The following is a 15,575-nucleotide window of genomic DNA, read 5'->3' on the forward strand; positions in this document are numbered from 1 at the left end:
AGGTGGTGAGGCAGCTTCTGCGGACTGGCCTTACCCAGTCAAACGGTCAATTTAAAGCCTGTCATGGAGTCAGCCTAACCTTCTCAGACCAAGAGAGGCTGACTCAAACAAGAGACCTAAGTAGCAAAAATGGTTGAGTTATATAGGGACTGGTTTTGGCACAAGACACCCCAAGTCCAAATTCTCAACACAAAGATTTATTTCCTCTAGTGGGACAAGCAACAGATAGAGGCCTAGGAGAAGCAGAAAGGAGCAAGGTAGAGAGTGAAGGGCTATTTGTCCTAGAGGGACAAAGGACTGTCTCTGATTAAGAGAGGAGTCCAGGTTGGGAGAGAACAAAGGAGCATCCCCAAAGAAGCACAATTACAATAAAAAAAAAAAAAGAACAGATTTGTTAAGGGAGGAACACTGGCTTTTAAGTGGGTATTGGGTTTCTGGAGACATCCTGCTTTTAGCACCTTTGACTTGGCACCATCTCCTGGGACTGTTAGAAAGGTATCAACTGGCCCTTAGGCAGTTTATAAAAGTCAAATGCCCTGTTAGGATGAGGTGTTTCATTTTAATTGGTCATGTTTATTAGGGTGGGAAAGGGGGGCTTTTTGTTGCTGGATTTAAATACTTTGATAGCTGGACCTTGATAGCCTCAGGAAATGTTCAAAAATGGAACAGACCTTGGTGGCTGACTTTAAAAATGTGATCTAAAGGTTTTCAGTGGGCAGAGGGTATAGGGGAAAAGAGCAAGGCCTGCCAGAGCCACGTGTGCCATGCTCATGCTGGCTAGAGTCCCTTCAGGGATCAAACTGGAAGAAGGGAAACAGAAGCCCAGACTCCAGGAAAGGGAGAGGTTTAGGGTAGAGGGTTGGGTGAGGAGTGCTGGGAGGACTCACAGACACTGAGACCTAGATTTCTTAGAAACCTAACAGTATTATTATTTGATTTGGGTATAGGTTACAGTGGTATGAGCTGTAAGTATAACATTTGTGTGGTTTGGTAGTTTATACCTAAGGCCTACGAGGGAGCTTTTCAAGGTGACAAGTGTTACTATTGTGGAGATCCCATCAGAGATGACTACTCTGATGCAGTTTATAGCCAATTGAAAGTCTTTAGTCCAGCTGGGCCTACACTTGGGTATTTAGGATCCTAGTGTAGCACTGCGTGTTTGTAGTAAGGGAGGCAAAAACCATGTCGTGGTAGCTCAGAAGTTGCAAGGGGAAGTTTTGTGCAAGCTAGCATTTTAACAAAAGCTAAGTGGTGTTAGCTGGAAGGGAAGGTTTACACAAGCAGCTGGTTTACCAGAAGCTAAGAAAAGTTAGTTGGGGCATTTTGACCTTGGATTTCTAGAACAGTGTTGGGTAATCTATGGGATTTTCCATCAAGATAATCAAATTCTAATTAAACCTAAATTGACCTCAGCAAGAATGCAAGATGGAGGAACCTTTATACTATGTTGCCTTGTCATGTTACTAGTGGGCTAATGGAAATATACAAAGATCATTTGAACTCAGCAGCACAAAATAGCAAGATCCTGTAAGTTAGTGAAATGACCTAGCAGGTATATATTTTATATTTCAATTTTTAAAGTATGCAAACAATAAACAAATGACTGGAATAGGAACAAATATTTCAGTGTACTCCATGGAAGCATCACCTAATCATCTTACTTACTTAGGCCCAAGAGTCACATTGAATCTTCAATCTTAGGCCATATATCATATATATAGCAAGTCCAGCTGACTTCATCTTTAAAATGTGTAGAAACTCAAACACTTCTCATACCCTTTACTGTTACCTCTACTTTCTCCCTGGTTTAAACAATGGCATTTCTGTTGTTTCATGAGCATACTGTTTAGTGTAGTTTTCTATCTCACAAGTCTATAATTTGCTTTTTCTACTGCCTAGAATGCTTGCTCTCAAAGTCATCACATAGATCATGTCTATTCATTACTTAAAAGGAGTGAACTCCTAGGAGAGAATGAGAGAGTAAGTACACATTAGAAATTGGCTAAGCAAATCCAAAGCCTGTTAGGACAGGGAGACTGGATTGGGAGATCATAGATAGAGTGTGCCCCATGGTTTATCCACAAGAGGCTAGGAAGAACATGAGCTGAAGCTGGGCATGGAGGTGCATGCTTTTAATCCCAGCACTTGGAAGGCAGAGACAGGTAGATCTGTAGACCAGCCTGGTCTACAGAGTGAGTTTCAGGACAGCCAGCTGTCCTACACAGAAATCCTTTCTTGTATACTCCCTCTCCCCCTCCCCCCCAAAAGAGAACATGAAGTGGTTGGAACTTAATTCTTATGCAAGGATCAGCCTGTCTTGTTTTCAAGACATTACAATGGGTAGAACTATGCCTACCTTGATTATTCAAGCTCTCTCCTACATAAAGTTTAATTATGACTTCATGGCAATGCTTAGTGTTTGGTTGAACAACTAGGGAGTATAGGTGAACCAAGTTCAATTATCAAAGACTACACAGCTGACTAATCCATTTCACCCACACCAGTCTCATGCTGTTCTTTATACCTTTTTGCTACCTAAAGCTTATTAGCCTTTTTCCTGTTAGGAAAGTTTACTTACTTGGGAGTTGTAGATATTTTACTCATCTCTCCCCCATAGGAAAGTTTACTTACTTGGGAGTTGTAGATACTTTACTCATCTCTCCCCCATACAAGAAAGCCACCATGGCTTCCCTGAATGATGGGACTATGTTGGAGACTGGTACTAATGCTTTGATTAAATAAGAAATCTGTGTGCCCAAACACTAAAGGTCCTTGTCCCCAATTGGTTTTTGATCGATCAATAAAGATACCAATGGACAATGGCTGGGCACAGAGTGGGACCCTTAGAGCCACTGGCTACTTCCCCCATTGGGCCTTGGGTAGCAGGTAGAGGATTAGAAGTGCCTAGCCTTTGAGTAGCCAAGGCATTTAAAAAAATAAGCTTGTGTGTGTGTGTGTGTGTTTCATTCATGGATCCAGAGAGTTCCTGAGCAGGTGGCTGGAAGCATTCGGCCACATGGGAGCTCAAAGCGTAGCAAAAACTTATGACCACGTGACTGTAATCGAATTGTGAGCCAAATAAAAACTCTTCTTTAATTTACATGTTTTGTTTCATATCCAGTTTCAAGGATTTAGTAGCTTAGTTTTTAAACTCTCAGAATAGAGTTCTCTCATGTCTAAGATATCTCTCCAACCCCAACTTCTTTAGGAAGCATTTTTAATAGTTCAAGTCTCACATCTGAAGAGTGTCAACAAAACAAACCCAATTTGGTTTCTTTACCTGTCTACAAAGTCCCTATGTATATCATATAGAAGCAAATCATCTTAGGCGTGGTGATTCATATCTACAGTATCAACCCTGAAACAGGATTGCTGGGCGCTTGAGGACAGCCTTGATTACTGTCTTGGTGTTCTATTGCTATGAAGAGACACCATGACCACTGCAACTCTTATAAAGGAAAACATTTAATTGGGGACTTCCTTATGTTCTCACAGGTTTAAGTCTATTGTCATCATGTCAGAGAGCATGGCGGCAGGCAGGCAAGCTTGGTTCTGGAGAATTTGCTGAGAGTTCTGAATCCAGGTCTTTGGGCAACTGGAAGAGCGAGCCACTGGGCTTGGATTGGGACACACTTCCTCCAACAAGGCCACACCTCCTAATAGTGCCACTCCCTGTGGACCAAGCATTCAAATCTTTGAGCCTACAGGGGCTATTCCTATTCAAATCACTATAGTTAGAATAAGACTGTGTCTCAAAAGAAGATAAAGCCTTTTACCCCATCACTATTCTGAATGAATGGTTACACTAGATTTAGAAGTCAGGAAGACCGAACAAAACCCCCTTGTGTCCTGAGATAAAAATGCTAACAATAACACTACAACTTTTACATTATCAGATTGTTTCTCGTACCCCATAAAACTCAAACCTTGAGTCTCTGCACATAATTCCATTTAAATTATGTGGCATCATCCTCTTTTTTTGTATATACAAAGTAAGTAGTAGCCATCTGACACAGGATGGGTCATATGTTTTTAAGGAATCTAGGTTTGGGATGCTGGAATGGCCTAGTCCAAATCTGCTGACTAGTCAAAGGATGTGAAAATTTGATGGATGTGCATGTAGAAGCTAGAAAGCATGCTTTTGGAGGGGGGAAAAAGCATCAGATAAACATTACTTGGAACCCAAAACAAAAGTTACTTTTGGAGCTAATTGCCTGGGTTTCAGGACCTCTTCAGGTCTAACGGTTTGGCTTTAGGATATCATGCTATAGATGTTCCTATTTTATCTGAATCCATTGCCTTTAAAGGTTATTAAACTGGGGCTGGTGAGATGGCTTAGTGGGTAAGAGCACTGACTGCTCTTCCGAAGGTCCTGAGTTCAATTCCCAGCAACCACATGGTGGCTCACAACCATTTGTAATGAGATCTGATGCCCTCTTCTGGTGTGTCTGAAGACAACAACAGAAGACAACAAAAGTGTACTTATTTATAATAATAAATAAATCTCTTTTTAAAAAGGTTATTAAACTATCTCAAGATGATTTTTTTTTTTTACTTGTAATCAAGGAACTTAGTCTCTAATAATTAGCACTGGTACTATACTGGTTATCATTTTGCTGTGTACATCCTGGAGCATACTTCTATGTATGATTTCTTTCTAAGTTCACTAACATCAGTAAGTAGATTCAAAATAAAGCCAACTTGAAAAAAATTAGACACATGCACTTTAAAAGAAATGTTTATTACTTTTTAATGGAACCAAAGGGCAACACAAAGCATTGAAAACGTCACTGGCTCACAAAACAGCCACCTTGTTACCTTCTTGGTCACATTTGTTTATTCACAAGGTTTCATTCACACATCTAAACAAGATACCAATCCAATACAAGCTCATAACGATTATAAAAGTAAACATTTGTTGGGACAATGTACAATAAATTGCACTTTCTTAACAAGCATCACATTTACATTAATAGAGTGTACTATACATAATACATGTCATTATGGAAACAAGTAATTGGTCAGTGTTTATAGAGGAAGAGGCTGATGGCTAATGTTGATTTTATGGTCAATTAGCATTTTCCAGACTGGTCAACTCCTTTATTCTAACGTGTTTTTATTGTAGATGCTGGGGAAAATCATATTTCATAAAAATAGCATAGGATTTATATTACCTCCTCAGTTAAGGGAAAGGCAGGACTTGCAAAGAAAGAAATAGGGCTGACAAAAACCGATTCCCTAATTTGAACAAAGAATCCATGCATTATGCAAAATGCCAAGAATAGTAAAACCAATGCAGGAGGCTATTGGGACTTCTTGGATTCTGGGATCATCTCCATCTTTATTCTTGTGCTTTTATGACAATAGTCTTTTGATGCACTTATCCTCACAAATCAGTTTCTTTGATTATTTTCCATATGTAATATTGTTATGTAAAGTTATAGGTTAGTGAAAGGACTCTTGTGTTAATAAGTTGTCAATAAAAAGTAATGTTCATTTTCTTCTCAATGATTCATTTTTCTTAAATGTTTTTCAAATACTGTAAATGATAAACCAGAGATGAGGGCACAGTGAGGGGACATATTGATGGAGATAGTTCTATAGCAAGTGATATGTTTTGTTGGAGGTAAGTTTAAGCTGTAGTTCATTTTGTTTTGTTTTTTAAGAGGAAATTAAGACTGATACACATGACAGCTGACTGTAATCACTAAAATTCTATAAGCATCTACTTTTTCTTCTTATAATTCAAGATCAGCATCACCTGTTGAGGTATAGTCTATATGGGAGTCCTCATGTTTGCAGAGCTTTAACGGTAAGGAAATGGGTAATGTAAAGTGCCTTGCATGTATTACATATAAGCCACCATGAGAAAAGAAGAATGTATTGAATGTGACCCCAGCACAAAGACTAGACAAGAGTTTTATTCATGGTCATTGAAAACAGGCCACAGAGATGCTATCTGGGATTCCAGTTTTGAACATTATGTCTCAAAGTCTAATGTGTATTTGGTTGCATGGTATCTAGGTAAACAAAAGAATCATATACTCTATAAAATTTTACCACACACACATACACAGTGCACACATCCACACTCATCCCTAACTATTCAAATCATACAACAGAATTGTTCATTATCTCATTTGCTAGATATTAAAGCAAGAGAATAGAGTATTATAAAGAATAAGTTATGTAATACAATCATCTTTCTAAGTGTCTTTCTTAGAAGATAAAACTAGGTCCTTTAAAAGTGACCTCTTTGTCCACTTAAAGGAGTCCTAATGCACAAGCAACCACCTTCGTGTTTGATGCACAGGGCTGGTGAGTTCATTAGCAAAGACGGTTTCAGTGAGAGCAGAAGAGTGCTTACTTAGTCTGATATTAGCCATACATTTGATTTGTTTTTTGTTACTATTTTTTTTTAAATAGGGCCTTGCTATGTAATCCTAGCTAGCTTGGAACTCACTGGGTAGCCCAAGTTGGCCTGGAGCTCACAGGCATGACTATTCCTCAGTCTCCTGAGTGTTGGGATTGTGGGTGTGCAACACTGTCACCAACACTGACCTAGGCGACTACTTTAAAGCTCTTTTATCTGCTGTGCCCTCTTACCTGTATATTGTTTCAGTTTTATCACTTTAGTTGAAACCACTAATTACCCAATTCAATAGCTAGAGCAAGGGTTGAAGACAAATAAATATACATTGTAGGGAAAAGTGAACATTTTCAAAATATATGAAATAAAACAAATACTAAACTCCTATCATCAGTACAAAGGGATCTTCTCAACTTTACCAGGTAAATTAAAGAAGACCAAAAAGAAGAAATTACTTACTTAATAGTCAGTGAAAGGAAGACAGATATTGTATGAAAAGATAGGTTGTGGCCTATGTGGCTTTCCCATTACTGTTTCTGATAGGCACTCATACTGAAGTGTAGTGAACCAAGAATTTATTTGCATTAAATTACAAGTTCTAAAAAAACAAAAAAACAAACTGTGACTTGGCTCAGGATGTGTACTAAACATATGCACTCCAAATCCAGCTTAGTGTCTTTCAGCTTTCAAGAATATACTAAAAGAGACCTCCAAGTTATAAAAGCCAATGGGTTGAATCTTCATTGTATTCTACAGTACTCAACAAAAAGAGGAAGGATCGATCACCTCTTAGATGCTGCAAATGTCAGCATTTCAGGAGTGTTTACTATCATGTAACTCTTAGGGAAGGATGAAAGAAACTACCATGTTTGAAAATATCTTGGGATACTTGGCTGGTTTATCTCTTATACAAGGAATTCAAAAGAATCATTTTAGCTGTTGTGATGTCTGTCTGTAATCTCAGCACTTGGAAGGTTCTAAATTCAAGGCTAGCCTAGACTACATAGTAGAACCTGTCTCAAGAAAAAAAAGTTTCAATTATCAAATATATAAAATAGTAAGTGAAAGTGAGATGAGTTAGTTGCTTTATGTTGGCATTCTGGAGTTCTCAAGCAATGGTGAGGAATATGTGGTCGGACACTGCTGTGGTAAAACAGTAAACAAGCAGTCACTACTTCTTGACTTTACTTCTGTTATTAACTCAAAGACAGTGTAATGCTGGGCAGCTTAGATATGATACCAATATACATGCCCCACTATTATATGATACTGGAGAACAGAAAAGATTATGTATTGCCATTACGTCTTTTGGAAGAGTTAGATGAAAACTCAAAAGATATATTTAACTCTTAAAGCATATGTTCCTGGTGATTTTGCTTAAAGAGAAAAAAAGAAAGTGGCTTGAACAGATAAAGACTTGATCTAGAGCCATTCTGTTTCTCTCATTTACCACTTATGGAAAATTTGCAACTTCGGTATTCTGTGGAATGTATTTATTTTCAGAAGTTAAAAAGATCTGTGGGTGGTATTTAGAAGTCCACAAAAATGCACCTTAATTTAGCTGGCCAGGCTTTCTGGTCTCAAAACACACAGTACCAATAAAGCTAAGTAGCTGCACTAAATGATTGACAGAAATGATTTAATGTTCAAGCCATTATATTTTACATGAAAAAAATAGCTTATCTAAACCACTATGTAGGGAATGTTAAAGTCAACAGAGATATCAGGAGTGCTGGCTTATTGCCCTTTTGGTAAGAAGAAACGAATCTTCTGAAGAAAGCTATCAGAGAAAAACAAATTTCTATATGGAAAGCATTGTGTGGTAAGTGTGACATATCAAAAAACAGCATCAGTTTTATGACCTGTAGATGATACAGATATCTAGAGAATAAAGAAATTACACTTACTAGAACTCAGAAATGATCTTAGAGGAAGGATTGGTCATGAGCAACATGAAGGCAGGGGTTGAGAGGTCTCTCTCAGAGTGGGTTACTACAATATATGGCACAGAGGAGAACCATGGTGGCACTCCATACTTGAAGATACTTTGGAAACAGTATGAATAACAATGAAGCTAAAGATGAATATAAACAAATGTTACTGTACATGATTGACAGTTGTTTGGTTGCTATAAAGGGATTAGAGTAGCTTAGAAAATGGAAAAATTAGTTTTGTTCTTTCCAAAGAATTTCTTGCAAGGGCTATTTATACAGATATGTCAAATATAATTGAAAAAAATATTTGCACCATTTTTTTAACAGCTACCCTTCCAGTCCATGAGTTAAGAATTTCTATAAAGGTTTAGTCAATCCAAAATGTGAAAAATGTACTTGTTTCTCTTTATTCCCAGGTGTGAGACACCGTTTGGGAGTTAAGGAGTAAGTTAAGAAAGTTGCCCAACACTAAGGTGCTGGGAAGATCTCCTCAACTTCCTTGGCAACATCACATCCTTTAAAAAGGTACAGAGCATAGGTGTTGGCCTTAACAAGTTTGTCATTACCCATTGCCTCATCACTGTTTCATCTGAAGTCCAATGCTTGAACATGGGCTTTTAGACTTCTCCAGAGAAGGAGCCCTAAGTCTGCAACTTAGAATATCCATCTTCGAGGTTACACTTTCCACAAGTCACCTCTGTGATGATACATAGGCACATCAGGAGAACAAGCCCCATGTGGAGTCTTTAAAAGGAACTGCTAGAATACCAGAGCCAAATGATTTTTTTGCACATTTATTTAAAGTTTTTATTTATCTAGAGTGCAGTAGTCCATCTACTCCACAGCTATTGGCCCTCCATTTCCAAATGTAACCAACTCAAAATACTTGGAGGGAAACTTTCAAATCAACCCCTGGTCTGTTCTTTTCTTGGACAGGAGTAACACTACTCTGGAAGTCACTTTCAGAGTGAAACCTGTCAGTGATCATGTGCGGCCCCACGGTGTGCTTTATATGAATAATTCTGGAACGTTAAAAGAGGTTTAGTTTCCCTTTAAAAAACAGACTTCTGTGACAAAGATCTTACCATTTCAACCTTGGGATAACATGTCTTCATTTTTATGTAAGATAAAATTTATTATGAATAGTTAATTCTAAACAAAAGCATTTAGTTTTAGATTACTCATTTCCAACTAAATTTCAGGCATATAAAACACAATGTGTAATATGATGGAGCTGAATGTGGTTTTCCATGAAGAAGCTGGGAAATAGATATTCAACATAAACCAGGTCAGTTTAAATAACATCCCTCTGAAAAAATGTCATCCATCAAAGACAGAGCTACTGAAAAGAGTCTAACTTGCTTTCTGGTCTCCTTTAGTTTCTTCAAAGGGACAACAGGAAAAATTCTTGGTTTCTGATGTTTTGATCATTGTGCTCTTGTGCTTGGCTGAGGCTGGAACTATGTGCTCTCCTTGGGTGGCTGGGGAGCCTGTGGCGGCTGTAGTGGCTGAGTGCCTGTGGCTGTTTTGATAGAGTTCAGGGTTTTACTAAACCAAGAGTTTTTTGCAGCTTGTATTTCATTCATAAGCGCTCCTCTCTGATGCTCAAGTTCCTAGTGGAAGAAGATTACAGGTCATATAAATGCCAGAGGAAATTAAGAGATGCTGTTTAAATTCACCAGGCCTCTGCAGCCAGCCCTCCCTCAAAGCCCAGGAGACATTTAGTTGGCTTTCTAATGGAAGAGAAAAGTGGAGAGCTAAAACAGTTACTAGTGAAAATGAGAATCTGTGCTTTCTATGAATAGAGAAATGAACCACATTTTATTTCCCTATCTCCTTGCTATTTAGGTCTACATTTAGGTTTAGGATGCAACTGGAGACTACATGCTTAAAACCACAAACAAATATGAGTACAAATGAGTTCCAATTCAAATCCTGCCCTGAGAACATTCAGGTTCCTGACAAGACATGGTACTGAGGATCCCTAATGCAGCATGGGTGTGGGTGTGGGTGTGGGGTGCAGGGCTTACTGGTAAAAAGCAACAGATCAGTCCACCAAGACAACAGACACATTTTTCTAATTGCTATTATCCAATATGGAGAGAATGGAGAAAGGAATTTGGTAAAAATCAGCTGAGACCCAAAACAGCTCCAAAGGAAAGAGGAGGATTAGTCTTTTGTGAAGTTAAAAACAGATGAGGGCTTGGGTCTGTCATTTTCAGATCTGCCAACCACGGTGACTATGTGAAGGGTAAACAAACAAAAAGCATACTAAAAGTTCTCATAAAACATAACTTTAATTATTTAAAAATCACTTACATTATGTTTGTGTCTATGGGTACATGCTATAAGATATGATGGTCCAGGATGTATTAGGAATACAAAATGTGCCACATGCAGGTACATCATGACTCTAACCAAGGACAGTATTTGGGAGCCCAGATTCTTTTTAAAGGACAGGGTTTCACTGCATAGCCCAGGCTGGCTTCAAACTTTGAAAGATACACCAGCATCCATCTCTTGAGTGCTTGGATTGAAGGAAGATGCCCTGATCCTGTGTAAGTTCAGCTTTTTAAAGTATAGGTTGAAACTCCTCCAACATGTTGGGTCACATAACTCAATACAGGAGGTAGGGAAGGTCATGACATTTGGCAATGCTAAAAAACTAACTCAAAACCAAAGGTATAGTGAATCTGAGGTCTTTGTCTATACTTACCCATATCTATCATGTGACTTCATGTCAGCCCTGGTTCTGAACACAAACTGCATGTTGCACTGGGCAGGCCATCATGCCACACAGTACCAACAAATGCGACTTCAAGTACACTTTGGCTCTGCTTTTGGACTTGTGTATGTTAATGTGTTACAGTATTTTTATTGTACATACAAACATTTCTGTTCTTATAGAGAAGCATAGTTTTATTTATAGAAAATATGTTACTGTTTTCCATCATTTCTTAACACGTATGTATCAAAGTGATATGTATTTGAACTATAGAGTCTTAGGCTGCTTTTAAAAAATTTCAAAAAATTGGGGGCTGGCGAGAAGGCTAAGTAAGAGCACTGGCAACTCTTCCAGAGTCCCTGGGTTCAATTCCCAGCACCCACCTGTAATTCCATTTCCAAGGGATCCAATGCCCTTTTCTGTCCTCCGTGGGTACTGTAAACATGTGGTGTTTAGGCATAAATGTAGGCAAAATACCCAGACACAAAGATAAATCTTAAAAAATTACAAAAATAAATCAATTGTTTAAGTTGCTGGCAAGTTTCATTAAAATTAAGCCATGGAATTAATTTTGTCTTGAAATTAGGACAGAATCTATGGTTACATGATCCAGAACATACTTTGCAGTTACATGATCCAGAACATATTTTGCATTTTGGTACTATGTATTTATGTGAAGTGGCAGTCTCAGAATTGACAATTACAAAATTAAAGTATGAATTAACTCTGAATAACATTGATAATAACTCTTGTCCCATAATATAAAATTCAGCCAAAATATAATTATTATATCAAAAAAGTATGCCATCTTACAAATCAAATTTACTTTATGTAGAAACTTACTATCTACATATTAGAATTGTTTAAAAATACAACTTTTCATGACTTACTATCAGTAGTGTGAGATTTTCAGATCTATTCTATATGCCTGTGCAATTTCTCTAGAGTAAAACAGCATTGTTTGCTTGTCTTGTGTTCTTTTGGCCGTTTATCCAATGACCAACCTGGATTTTGCACTTGGCTTCCACCAGCTGCAGTTTGGTCTGTGCCAGTTCCAGTTCCATCTCCCTCAGCTGCTTCTTAAGTGAGTCCTTTTCATCATCTGCTTCAAGTCCCTGGTCCTCTCTATTTACGGCCACTGGCTTTAAAGCTCCTTCCTTGCTGAAGATATCACTGCAGTGTTTGCATGCCATCATCTTACCCTGAAACACACGAAAGAGACACCCAACATTAAACTGTATTGTATAGGGTAAACAACTTACCAAAATAATATATGATTTTAACAATGGCACATTGCTTTCAAACAGACTATTGCTGAAGGCATTGTTTTATTTGTGATCACCAAATGGTTAGTCAGCACAAATCCACCTAATCCCGGAACAAGTATTCCTTATTCAAACCCTTTTGTTCTGCTTTAAGCAAAGATAAATATCATTGTTTAAGGTAGCAGTTCTCAATCTATGGCTGGAGATCTCGTTGGGGATCAAATGAACCTTTAACAGGGGTCACTTAAGACCATTTTAAAACACAGATATTTACATTATGATTCACAACAGTAGCAAAGTTACAGTTATGAAGTAGCAACAAAGCTAATTTTATGGCTGAGGGTCACTACAACATGAGAAACTATATTACAGGGTCTTAGCATAGGAGTTGAGAAGCATGAGTTTAAGGAAATAAAAGTAACATAACTACATGCTCCCATTGCTGGGCATGCATGCCACAGCTAATAAGCAAATTTTTTTAAGATAGCACTGTTCTTGCTTCATTAAAATACTCAAAAATGAATTAGAGATAAAATATATACTTCTTATTTGAATGCCCTACTGTTAAAGAAGTTCAATGTGCTCATAATGATAACCAGAGTCCTTTCACGTGTCCATAAAGTAACTTCACCACAGTTCTGAGTGACTCCACCAGTTAGGTCTGATAACTTCGACGCCAGGTCTTCATTAGCTACTCCATCAGCCTATGTTCAGTTGATCACTAGAGTCTTGATTTGACATATTCAAGCACTTCTCATTCAGGCCCAAGTCTTCAAGTTTCATCTTTTCAATCCCGTCCAGTTTGTCTCTCATTTTCTCCAAAAGCTACTATAGTAGGTATTCCTGGTTGTCAACTTGACAATATCTGGAATGAACTACAATCCAGAATTGGGAAGGCTCACCTGTGATCCTTATATTGAGGCTGGGAGATAGAAGTTTCTGACCTGGATCTTGGCATGGAGATATTGAGGCATAATAGCTATGAATCCCAGGAGACTAAGGCAAGGAGATCTCTGAGTTAAAGATCACCTGGGACAAAGCAAGTCCCAGATCTAGGTGTGGTGGCACACACCTTTAATCTGGGCCACACCTTCTCCTGGAGACCTAGATAAGGACATTGGAAGAAGGAAGACTTTCTCTTCTTTGCCTGCTTGCCTTGTGGGACTAAGCAACTGCTAGATCCTTAAGAGTTCCATTCACAGCTGCTGCTGACCATTGTTAGGGAGTTGGACTACAGACTGTAAGTCATCAACAAATTCCTAGAGAACTCTGACTAATACAGTTACTCTTCACACTGATGTTGAGTAATATTCACTGGACACACTGAAAAAAAAAACACTACATCTTCAATCTCTTACTTAACCTATGGCAATAATTAACCCAGCTCTGGCACAAAATAAAACACACTATCTGCCATTCTTGTATTGTTGACTAAATGTTTGATGCCTAAATGATGCATACTGACTTTTTATTGCATTGTAAATGATGAAAAACTACCAAATAATTAAGCAAACTCTCCAGCCTATTTCAACTGTCTCGAGATGGGGAGAGGGTTACTTGATATTAAATAAGGGTATTGACTCTTAGATAAACAATTTTAAGTTGAACAAAATGAAAGAATAGATGGATGTCACAGGAAGGCACACCTTCATAGAACTCAAGGATTCTGAAATGGGCAAAGTTTAAGTGACATGGCAGCTAGAAGTAAGAAATCAGGGTTCTACGTGGTCTAAGTCCTTATATACCATGATGGGTTCATTCCACCATCCCCATGCTATACGCTCAAGATCCACGCTGTGGAGCTGCAGTCTGGTAGGTAAGGGAAAGTGTGGCCAATAATGGTAATTCCCACCCAATATCCACCTTTCCTTTCTCAGTAGTAAACCCTGATTTTATTTGAGCTGGCAGCATGTCCATATCAATGGTGATATTTCTTAGACTCCTCTGTAGTTAAGTACAACCATGAATTAAGTTCTGATATATAAGCAGAAATGTGTTTCAGAAGACTTCCCAGGGCTAGAAAGATCTTACTCTGCTAGAACAAGGTTGTTAAAGCCTTGCATCCTCACTGGCCAAAAGTTCTGCCTTGGGACGCAGGAATAGTGGAATAAGCTTCAGTTAACAAGTATTTCTTATGTGACCTTGAGGACGGAAGCCCTTGGGGTAGAGTGGAAAAAGAGAAGCACCTTTTTAAGGTGTTATTTATTGCTAGGATAATGCGGACATGGTTCAATAATGAACAAGAATCCACTTCTCTAAAACATGATCCCTTTTGTGTTTAAGACAGCATTGTTTTGGGTTGATTATATGTACTTGGAAGTAAAACACACACAGGGTGCTGAGGTAAAAATTTGTATATGGGCATGTTTGTTGTGATTACAGTATAGCGGATGGACTGGAGACATCACAGCACTATAGACACTAAGGAACCAGTCTGGCACATCATACCATATGAGATACTGAAGCAGCATGGCAAGCTAATGACCAAGAATATGAATTAGAGTCTGACTCTGGGTTCAAATCCTATTTCTGCTGCTTACCAGTATTGTAATTCAACCACTTAGCCATCCATTTGGGGCCTCCTTTCAATCGCTGGAAGATGCAATCCTGTCTGTTTCCTAGGGTAGTTGTAGGGCTACAAGGACGAAGGCACATAAAGCCTTAGGACAGCAAAGATTAGTGCATAAAACAGGTACTAATAAAAGCTAGTCACTCTTCCTTGTGCAAGTTCACCTTTCTCTTTTAGGATGCCATCACCTTTCATTAGCTAATTAAAAAAATTTTTTAAAAAATTTTTGTGCATTGGTGTTTTACCTACATGTGCGTGTGTAGGAAGGTGTCAGATCCCCTGGAACTGGAGTTACAGACAAGTGTGAGCTTCGATATGGGTACAAGGAACTGAACCCAGGTCCCTTAGAAGAGCAGTGAGTTTCTTAACCACCGCTGAGCCATCTCTCCAGCCCCTCAGTTGCTGACCTTACCTTCTTGTTTTTCTCCATCACTTATTGTAATCACATCTGTCTCCTCTAATGAATAATGACATAATGACTCTGTGTCCTCACTGCTTTTCTAGAATATTCCTTTTTAATATTTTTTTATTTTTTAGAATATTCTTTTAAACCCTTCTCTCTAGCTGAATGCTATGCATCCTGCATTAGTCCCTAAAGTTCTCTGGCTGGTAGCTCTTAGGTTTTGTCTATCCTACACCTCTGCCAGTGTGATCTAAATGCAGAACTGTCCTATGATTCCTAAATGATGCTTGTGTATGAACGTGTGTGTAA

The 15,575-nt window shown here is 38.4% G+C and overlaps 1 protein-coding gene across 8 annotated transcripts in view; it reads right to left on the reverse strand.

The window, feature by feature from the left end:
• Positions 1–4,722: 4,722 nt before the first annotated feature.
• Rabgap1l (RAB GTPase activating protein 1-like) overlaps positions 4,723–15,575 on the reverse strand; it is a 574,303-nt gene continuing 563,450 nt past the window's right edge. For all 8 annotated transcript variants that reach the window (XM_006496875.1, XM_006496878.4, XM_006496876.2 and 5 more), the window contains 2 exons: positions 12,034–12,231; positions 4,723–9,917 (listed from right to left, as the gene is read on the reverse strand). In XM_006496875.1, the coding sequence (XP_006496938.1) occupies positions 9,765–9,917; positions 12,034–12,231 (351 nt within the window). In that variant the 3' untranslated portion in view covers positions 4,723–9,764. The remainder of the gene's footprint in view (positions 9,918–12,033; positions 12,232–15,575) is intronic.

The sequence above is a fragment of the Mus musculus genome, chromosome 1 (assembly GCF_000001635.26).
Source record: "Mus musculus strain C57BL/6J chromosome 1, GRCm38.p6 C57BL/6J".
NCBI classification, from domain to species: Eukaryota; Metazoa; Chordata; class Mammalia; order Rodentia; family Muridae; genus Mus; species Mus musculus.